The sequence below is a fragment of the Vanellus vanellus genome (genome assembly GCF_965231255.1).
Source record: "Vanellus vanellus genome assembly, chromosome: 20".
In the NCBI taxonomy this organism is placed as follows: domain Eukaryota; kingdom Metazoa; phylum Chordata; class Aves; order Charadriiformes; family Charadriidae; genus Vanellus; species Vanellus vanellus.
In genome coordinates this window covers 7,299,810-7,310,126 of record NC_138925.1, presented here as the reverse complement: position 1 = coordinate 7,310,126, position 10,317 = coordinate 7,299,810, and the positions used below count along the sequence as shown (strand labels likewise).

The 10,317-nt window shown below is 45.9% G+C and overlaps 1 protein-coding gene across 1 annotated transcript in view; it reads right to left on the bottom strand.

Annotated features, from left to right (window-relative positions):
- Positions 1–5,889: 5,889 nt before the first annotated feature.
- Positions 5,890–10,317, bottom strand: part of PUSL1 (pseudouridine synthase like 1) — a 29,389-nt gene continuing 24,961 nt past the window's right edge. The window contains exons 7-8 of the mRNA XM_082493378.1: positions 7,019–7,181; positions 5,890–6,037 (exon numbers count right to left, since the gene is read on the bottom strand). Coding sequence (XP_082349504.1) covers positions 6,006–6,037; positions 7,019–7,181 — 195 coding nt within the window. The 3' untranslated portion in view covers positions 5,890–6,005. The remainder of the gene's footprint in view (positions 6,038–7,018; positions 7,182–10,317) is intronic.

Genomic DNA, 10,317 nt, shown 5'->3' with positions numbered 1-10,317 from the left:
CTTAAGCCATCCCTTACCTCAGGAAGTCCTTGAGCTTTGTTTCATCTCAAGTGGGAAAAGCTGCACAACTGAGTGATGGTGCGGCTGGTGAAGTCTGTGGTTCGGTGGTCTGTCCTCGGTACATTTAGGTGGAAAGCGATGTTGCTGTAAGGGAGAATAAATCATTTAAAACACGAGCATTTGAAGTTTACACAGTAGACAGATTATTTACTGGCATTAAAATCATCACAACATGACAATACTGAATTAACAGAGGTAGCAATTCTCTCCCCCCACCCCACCCCCAAAAAAGAAGAGACACGAGGTCCTGTAATTAATTTCCCATTCCTAAGCCCTACCGGAATTCCTGTGCCATTCCCGAGAGATGTACGGTGTTATTATCCTGCCCTAAAAACCACTGCAGTCATGGACTGCGCAGACTTGCCAGGAAAAGAGAAAAGCAGTAATGGCAAAACTACAAGCAGGTGCGCTTTTTCATTACTGCAGTTAACTCCCTGCTCTGATGACTGAGATGCTTTAACCTCGCTGCTGCAGTTTTATAAAACACACATGTGGAAGCTTCCTGTTAAAATTAAGGAACAGCATTTAAAGCACAGAAGTGAAACAGGCAGCTGGCACCCGTACCGGGCTGTTCACCAAATCATAAAGCAGCAGCACCATCCCCACCCTGTTTAGGAGCGGGTCGGGGTGGAACATCGGCAGCACAGACGCAACAGTAACAGGACAGCAAATGGACGGGTTCAGCGCTTCAGCCAACATGTGCCAGCGCTCTTCGAACAAACATCCGTGTGCCAGGGAGTATGCAGTACAGGATGCAGTACAGGTCATCGAAAGACCTGATAACACATGTGCAGATGGAGAGAAAGAGGGTTTTTTCCATCCTTCCCACCCACACTTTCACACCTTAGTTGAAGTTCATACACAAGTGGGAAGGTTCAGTGTAAGCTGTTGGGTGAATTTACCGCACCCTAAACCTACCCTGCGGGCACACTGCAGAGCAAAAGCAGCACTCGGCTTGGTTAAAGAGGGAGCCTAAAGGTCTGGTTTACGTGTTTCAAATACGGGAAAGAGACGCTGTAGGCGGAGGACTCCTCACCTAGGTCACTCACATCTCATAATCAATAAACTGCACTCCGGCAGTGCAGTTTCTCTCCATCACATAGAAAAGAAATCCGAGTACCTAAGCCAGAGACACTTGAACAGAGGCCCTTAAAGGCAGCGGAGAAATTAAACCCAACTACAACATGCACAATGTTCCTAAAGTTGAGCCATTGAAAGCAGAAAAATACAAAGCTTGTCGGGTACTTTCCAAAGGAAACTCTGAAATCACACTTCCTCCCAGTGGTTGTTTACCTAACGAAGTCAAAGGCACCCGTCATGATAACTGGAACATTAGAAAGGAAAAAAATGGTTTCACTTTAAGTAGGCAAGCATACAGATGTGGTTACATGGGTCTTTCACCCAAAGGGGTCGTACACACACACACAGAGGAGAATTAATACAAACCCAGGCATGGCCATAACTGTAAACAGGACAGGACTTGAAACAACCTTTATCTCAATGTTTTGCCAGAGCAAGAGCCACCAAACATCTGTCTTTTCTAGGTAGAACCTTAGTAGAGCGTTGCAACTGGGGGAAGATAAGGCAGAGGCCTGTAGAATCAGGATGGCTGATTAGGATCAGGGACTGATTAGCTACTGCTTCTCACAAGCCAAGCGCAGTAAGGACATCCGTAGACACTATCAGGTCACAGCTCCAAAACGAACAAAAGGAATTTTTCCAAAACAGCACATATGTTGTCCCAAGATTCTGTAAGAAGTTAGACACAAGGATTTCTGCATGCTTAATGCCGAGTGACTGCTGTGAGATGGCAAAATCATAGAATAATAGAATTGTCTAGGTTTGGAAGGGACCTTTAAGATCATTGAGTCCACCAAAATGAGTCTTGCCAAAAGACTCCCTGAAACTGTGTCCACTCTGATCCCCGGCACTACGGTTACCAGGTCTTATGCAGCACCACGGTACTACACTAATGTCCTTTCCTTTCAGCACCTTTAGTCTCATTTAACCTCCTAAATCCCTCCCCAGCTGAAAGAGGATCCCACATTAGGTCTTACTTTCTTAAGAGTGGCCAGCGGGCGACACAGATACCTCAGTTGCTGGTCAGTGAGAGGTGAAGATTGTCACAGCACTGCTTGCCCCACTTGCGCTCACCATCCCTAGATGCAGCCCATCGAGTAACATGAACCCATTTAAGCTCAAATACATCAGAAGAAAGGAACAGTGGAGGGGGGAAAGGGGGGGCAATAATAAATCACTGACATAGAGAATTTTACAAGTTGTTCTTCTACCCTGTTTTAAAGAGTTGCACAGGCACGGCAGGACCCCCCCCATGCACATCAATCTGTTTGGAAATATTTTCATTCCCTGTGAGAGATAATAGAAGTGACACAGTCTACACCTAAACATATATTTTCCAAGTGTAGAGCCACTTTCATCTCTTATAATAATGTACCACTTACTTACCTACCATTTTAAAAGTATGGACTCTAATCAAATTCCAAATTCAGTTTGGCTTCCCCAGATTTGTTTTGTTGTTGTCTGGTTTGGGGTTTTTTTGGGGGGTGGGGGGTGACTGTTATTTCTTCCAGACAACCAACAAACACCACTGAACTTCCGTTTCTGTACCCAGTTACGTGATTTACAAAAACACAGAAAAGCACATATCGAAGTTTCCACTGGATTTTTAGTTCATTAAATTATTAGAAGTGTTTTCATATAAAACCAAACTTGAGTCATTGAACTCTGGTAAAGCATGAGTTTTTTCTGGTTTTAGTTTTAAAGCATCATTGCCAAACATTCAGAGAAACAGATCTCCCCATGTATTATATGTCCAAACTGAAAATAATTAGTAATGCTAGAATATAAAAAGGAATGGAATGCTAAATACCCCTTGATAATAAGTAACAAGTATTAATAATGGACACCAAAAAAATGATTCAGACAAGGAGTTTGTCTGTTTCTCTACAGATGGGAGATTTTATGATGCTAAGAGAGCATGTTCTTTAATTAAATGTCTTCAGATTATTTTTAACAGTTGCTCTGGGATTTAAAAAAACAAAGCAAAACCCCACAACAGTTGTGTGACCCTGCCCTGGCAGGGGGGTTAGACTAGATGATCTCCAGCAGTCCCTTCCAAGCCTCCCCATTCTGTGATTCTGCGTGTGCTAACTGCAGTTAGCCAGTTAGTCTGCTTCTGGACTACTGCCTGGTTAGCTGAGCCTGGGTCGCTCAGTTACTGGATTTGATAACAAGCCCATAAGCACAATAGGTTTTTATTGTAAGCAGAAATTGAGAAACATTTGCAGAAACATCAATAGCAGGTATTTTTGCACTGCAACTATTGAAGAAAGAAAAACAAAAAAACACCAAAAACAACAACCAACCAAAAAAACACCACTGGTGATACCTGAGCCTGCAGGAGCTGTTAGCTTGATTAGCACCCAAACAGCATTAGTATTTGGTTTGGCTTTCTGCCCTGTGAGGACTCATAATAAATTTAATTAGAAAGTTACTTACCAGAGATCAGATCATCACCTCTCATGCAAAAGCTGCAGTTGAGTACACCGGCCTCTCCCAAGAGTCCGCACAGCTACGAGGTCACTGCTAAGCTCCTCTGCATAGAGTTTTTACACCAGAGCGTGCCTCCCCTGCAAGACACCCTGCAGAGCTACAGAGAGAAACCACAGGAAGCAAAGATGAAAAGCTGTCACTCGGATCCAGGACCGAGCACTTGCCCCGCTAGTGAAGTGTGTCCCCCCCCGAGAACAAGGGAGAGAGCACAGCACAGCACGCAGCCAGCACCAGTGCACGCCTCAGTTCTCTCCATGTATCCACTGCATAAGGGAGTCACAGTGCTCCCACCCAAAGCCACTCATGATCACCTCCAGCCCGCCCTGTCCTCCAGTCCCAGCAGTGTGCAGAGCAAGGCCTGTCTCTCTGGCTTCACTCTAAAACACTTCGAAATGTACTTGCACATCTCCTCAAAGGAAGGAAGAGCCAGACTTTGCTGCCATTCCCTTTCAGGCAAACTGTTGTCTAAAACTACATGGGCACATTGAGGTTTGGAACACAGATGGACAAGCCCCACTGCTTGTGTGGAGAAAAAAAAAAAAAAAAAAAAAAAAAAGAAAAATCACCGCAGCACGTTACAGCATCCCTGCCTCTGGGTACTTACCCAGCAAGGCTGTACCAGAAAAGCACAAACAGGTACCACACTAGCAGTGCAGCAGCTTCAGCTCTCCTCTTCCATGGTAGAGACCTAGGACTCCTCCAAAGTTCTGTGGTCTTCTTTGGGAATTAGCCCTCGAGGGAATAAAGCAGCTAGCAGTCAGCATGCTCCACGGGAAGGGAGACAGCAACCGGAAGCATCTTGCTTTTCCTTCCCACACTGTCAAAAGTAGGTTTCTGGCAAAACTGCTACCTGGAACAGAGTGGGGAAGAGACGCATCACTTCTCATGAAGGGACACCTACAAACGGGCTGTCCTGTTGTGTGTCAGGACCACTGACTCACTCGAGCCCTACTGCCAAATGCAAGGGTGTCCTTAAGAGAGGTCAAACAGAACTGCTGCCACCTCCTCTGCCTACCTTGTGGCCCTCCACCATGCAAACAGGGACTGGAAACTCCACAGTCTCTCAAGAGGTTATTAAGATTCTTCCTTGATTTATCTGAATGTGATAGTCTGTACCGCTTTGAATTGCCACATAACAAAGAACATCCTCTTACCAGATCAAGTGGGCTGTCTGCTCTGACATACTGGCGCTCTCTGTCATTCTCCTCCTCTCAGGGACAAAGGGGAGATTAATTATGGTGGTACCAGGCATCTCAGCTGCACATTGCTTCCACTGCAGGAGTGTTTAAACCAGGTATTGTTTCTTCTGTGAACTTCAGAAGTCACGTTTTTCATCCTCTTTCCTGTAATCTAGCACTCTAACAGTCATTTTATAACCAAAACAGACAGGGATTCTGGTGTCATTCATGAGAAAAAAACCCACAAGTTGCCCAATGTGTATTTTATTGCTTGGGCAAGCAGGCAAAACCTGAGGCTAGAATGGTTTAAAAAAAGAAAGAAAGAGTTATTTCTGCTCCCTGCTCTGCACTATGATTCACACACCCTTAGATCACCGATAGACTCCAACATGCTCTGCAGCACCACTGCACCAACAACTATGGAAGAGCAGAAGGTGGCAACAAGCAAACTGGAGCCCAGCAACAGTGTGGCAGCCACCTTCTGGCTGCAGAGCCTCCACCGCCCAAAGTGCTTTGTTTCATGCTTAGGCTGACTCACTCTTACAGTTGTTCCTGTGCTACTAGGCCAGGCTGTGACCATTAAAATAGGTTGAAGTGACCTCAAAGGAACTTTGCCCTGTTCATCCTAAGTGCCACAGACATGACTTTGTACCAGGGAACAGGATAAACACCACTACAGTTCAGCAAGAGAGTGACTGCTGATGAGAAGAGGAAATTGTGTTTTCAAAGGCCGTTTCTGTAAGTCACTCCATCAAACAGTAACAGCTGTCCCTTGCACTATGCTGCACAAAGCCAGGGTTACAGAGGAGAGAGGCAGAGAGGAAATGCGACATTCTCCACCATTCTAAGCCTGTATCCCTCCCACACACACCGCAGAAGGCGAAAAAAAAACCTCACCAACACAAAAGAACCAAAAAACCCAAGCCCCGCTCCTTCCTCCTCCTGTTTGAGACACACACCAGAATTTCAGAGGAGAAAAAAAAAAAAAGCAGTTATCTGAAAGCAGCATGGAGTTGTTCTTCGTTTCCCCTTGGCAGTCTCGGAGGGCAAAGAACACATGATAGGAAGATGCCTACAGTCACAGTCAATGATTTTTATTGAGACAAGGCCGTGTATTGTGTAAAGAGTGCTTGGCAAACCTCCATCACACATCCACAACAGTCCTTTCAGGCACGGACGTATCTCACAGAGCTGCTATTCTCCTGGGGCAACTGTAGTGTCCAAATCTGAGAGAAAAAAAAAAAAAAGAAAACATTGACTTAGGGAAAAAGATGGCACTGAAACCACCTGAAAGCACTTAAAATCTGTGGTCTTCATTTCCCGGCTGGACTTCCTCCTCACTGGCACAGACAGGTCCAGCACTGTTAGGAAAAGCACGACTGGAGAGGGCCAAACCCAGCAGCAGCAGCAGCTGCCTTCTCAAGGGCAGGCCAAGTGCTCAGAACTACATTCAAGCTCCTTGCACTGCTCTTTGTTGCTTCCCTTTCTCTTCCATCCTCCTGAAGCCCCAGCGTGTGCACCGCTGCTGCAGGAGAGGTCTGCAGCCTGGAGAAGGTCTGCAGTGTGATGGAAAGTCCTTTGTATCCACATTTCATGGGTTAATCCTTGCAGCTTTAAATACCTGCTATCACTTCCATGACATCCATTTGCTATCTTCTGCAAATTTGCCCCCCTCTCTCCTTTTTTTTTTTCTTTAAGCTAAAAAACTTAAATAGTTTAGATCAGATGCTGTTAAATTAAGAGAGCCACCATATAAGCGAAAGGCTGATCTGCTCTCTGTCCTCCAGTCTGCACAATCCTCTCATAAACACCAAGGGAGAAGTGAGTGAAGAGAAATGGATCTGTAGGCACCTACATACCACAGAAGATTTGGTCTTTGTACATGGTCAGGGACAGAACAAGAATTGATGAGAATTTAAAGTATCATTCACATAAGATCCCAAAGTCATTGTCAACACAACTTCTCTTTTACTACCCTGCAAGTAAGAGAAGGAAAACTACCAGAAAAAAACCCCTAAAATATTTCCATAACAACTGCTGTAAACACCTCTAACAGTCTGGAGCGTTCTCTCCCAGGTGGGTGTCAGTGAACAAAGCTGTGAACCATAGGTCAGACGGCACATAAAGGAAGACTGTGGGTGTTACTGCTCCCTTCAGCACGAGATCTGACTCCTACAAAACAAATGCCATTCCCTCCATTCACTTACCTGCTTCATTATATTCCACTGATTTTAGAAAGAGTCCAGATGGCGGAGCCATGGCATTTGGTGGAAAAGCCCGTGAATCTTTTATCTCCAGTAACTCCTTTATATGATGAGGTGTTAATTTTCCTTGGCCAACTGCAACTAGAGCCCCAACCATTCTTCGGACCTGGAAGAACAGAGAACACAGCTTAGGAGCTGCCCTTGTAAAACTTAAAGAGATTAGGAAGTTCTGCCCGGCATCCTGCACTTGTGCTATCAGCAGTATTGTGCTGTTTAACAGCCCACAGTTACTACTGATGGCAAGTCAAGCTAGAAACCTTATGTGAGAGTTCAGTGCCTGTCACTCAGGAAAGAATGATATCACCATGTTTTCTTAACATAAGCCTCCTCCTGAATATAGGTATGTCACTGTTATTAAATGCATCGTTCCCAGAAAGCTTAATTTCTGGCGTTCCTCTACTGTTCCTAGTACTATCAGTTGGTCCCAGCGCCATGCACTTTGATCCTAGTCCAGCTGGGTGTTAAGAAAAGCATAAAGAATGGTTTGACCCTCATTTTAAGTGCCACTAAAGTATCCCAAGTCACAGCCCAGACTTGCACATCAGGGTTCAAGCCAGTCCTGGCTGCCCCTTGCATGCCTTTGGTATCACACACCTCCAGGGACCATTTCCAGTGCTCGCTTTCTCATGCTCCCTTCATCCCTGAGCACGCCCCAGCAGGCACAGTCACCCCACAGCCTGCGAAGGAAAGGTGTTCTTTCCCCTTTTAGCAGGGATTGCATGGGCTGCCTAGGTTCTACACTGACGGGGGTGACAATATGACACAGCTAAGCTTCTCTGCAACATGCAGTGGCACAGCATCTTCTAGTGACCAAAGCTGGTGGTATGGAAGGGAGAAGAACTAGCAAAATTAACCCGCTTCCTTTAAGTCTTCCCTCCCGACAACTAAAGATATTCGTAAGAATGAGATGAGGACCTGTAACACAATGATCTCCAGCTATACAGCACTGCCTTGGAGCAAGGTTTGTTCTCATCACATGTGGGATGAGAGCTGAGCAGAGGATGGTTTCTGTTCAGAAACAGCAGCACCCACACATCTGTCTGTGGCAGGAAGCTCACACGCTTGCTGGGAGAGCTCAGCTCACAGGTTCTTAATACATAAGCAACACCATTTCCAGGTGAGGCTTGCTTCTCTCTCAGAAAGCCAAAGAAGTAAGAGGGGAAAAAAAAAAACAACACAAGTAGGACAGCCCACCAGACAACATGCCCCCCGTGCAGCAAACCAGTATTTCAAACACCTCAGTGTGTCACAACTTCCCTCCCCTCCCTCCGCATTCAGCAATTCCAGACCTAGCGAGTTAGCGCAAACTTCACACCACCATGCTCACCTCCTGCATAAACACCCCTCACACTTCAGCACCCTCTTGGCTAAAAAAAAAAAACACACCCTTTCCCTCTATATTCCTAAAAGACACATTGTTCCAGGAGGGCCAAGACTTACATCTGCCAATGCCACCTGCACACCACATGCTCGTTCCCTATGACTAACTATATATTACAGCCCTGTGTGGTGGCTACAATTCTCTCCACCCCTTTAGTGAGCTGAAGGCATCCTTCCGAAGGCAGAGTACTGACCACTAGTCTTCTGGGTACTTCCTATGTCAAGGCAGCCTTGTGAAGCTGCTGTCGAGGAATAACCCTCACCTTATGCCAAAAGTACTCTCAGCAAGGCGCTCCTTGAGAGACTTTTATCCAGAGACTAGTATACAAGTGGTTACCTGCTTCCCATTGGCATCAAGAAAGCTTGTGCAAAAAACATCTGGGGATGGTTCAGGGAAACACCTGTTTCCCTGGGGAAACCAAGGACAAAGATGGAGAAGGGCAGTCCTTTTCAGGCTTTTGTTCAGCAAGAGATAAGGCTCAAGGAAAGCTAGACCCTGTTCCAGTGCCACTGAACAGGCTTGTATGAACAGTCCCGTCATGAGAAGTGCTTCTCTGATTGGAAAGAAACAGCACAACACAATGAACAAAGCTGGGGGGTGAGCTGAACCCCCTCCCAGGAGCTGCCAGCACTTTGGTTGGGCTTGCCTGTACTCACTTTCACAGGAGAGCTTGCACTGCCTAAGAGAACATGCCACAGATTGGCCGGACCCAAGTCTTATTGGACAGAGGAGCCACGCTGAAATTCAGCCCTTGCCAAGGGCTGATCCTGAGCCACCCCACTTTCACCATTTCCTAGGTGTTTTTCTCTGTCCGCACTGGAAGAACTGTCCTCCAGTCTCAAATTTTAGAGTCAACAGCAGTACCAGCCCACGTGGCGGAAACTGGTCAAGCAGACACTGTCCTGTCTGATTCACCTTCTCACGCTGCTGCCAGAACACATCCCCATTTGCGCAATCACAATCAGTCATTTGGCCCAAATAAACATTCATTCTACTAATGACCTTTCAAAGCGCAGCAAGCTCTCCAAAACCTTAAATACAGTGCTGTAATGAAACATTGGTCTAAGTTTCTGATCCATTAACATTTACAAAAGAATAAACCAAAGCCCACTAAGCAACCTGATCACGTTTACCACCATTAATGAGAAAGGTCCAACAAGCCAAGATATGTTTATCCAAAGGCAAGCACCGTCTCTCCCTGTGTGCTCTGATCTTCAACTGCAGTGCGGAGTGCCAAGAGCCTGCCTTTAAGCAGATGGCACAGAGAAGCACATATCCCTGACAGATGTTATTTTATCCATCCCTCACTAGAGGTCATTGTATGCTCTGACTTTAGCTTTGATGTCTCCACACTTGGAGTTAGCTAGTGTAAATGCAGACTAATGGTATGCATCTGAAACAGCCATGTGCTTGGTGTCTCCCCCCTTCTGCACGTTATTCAGCAAAAATATATACATACAGTTTCTGGGACTGTTCAACCCTTTTCTCTAACAAAAGCATCCAGATGTCAATACTTGTAGCAGCTATATCAGGTCAGATCAGAGGTCCACCTCTCTACGACAGAGGGGAGAAGCAGATGCTCAGGTAGAAGAGCGCCAGTTCAGTGTGTCCAGCCTATTCCACAGCCAGCCAGCGCACTCTAAAGCGGCTGCTGTGGACACGGTTCAGAGAGGGCATTAGGCTGAGCTGAGCATTACAGGTAACTGTTCTCTCTGCACAATGTCACCAAGTAGCATTTGCCTTCTAACACACTAAATGGGTTACCAGCATTTTCTCTTTGTCACAAGAGCATCTGATGAAGCAAATCCCTGCTGTATATCAAGCCCTCCTCAAGCATGTTGTTGTTCTTCCCTTGCTCATA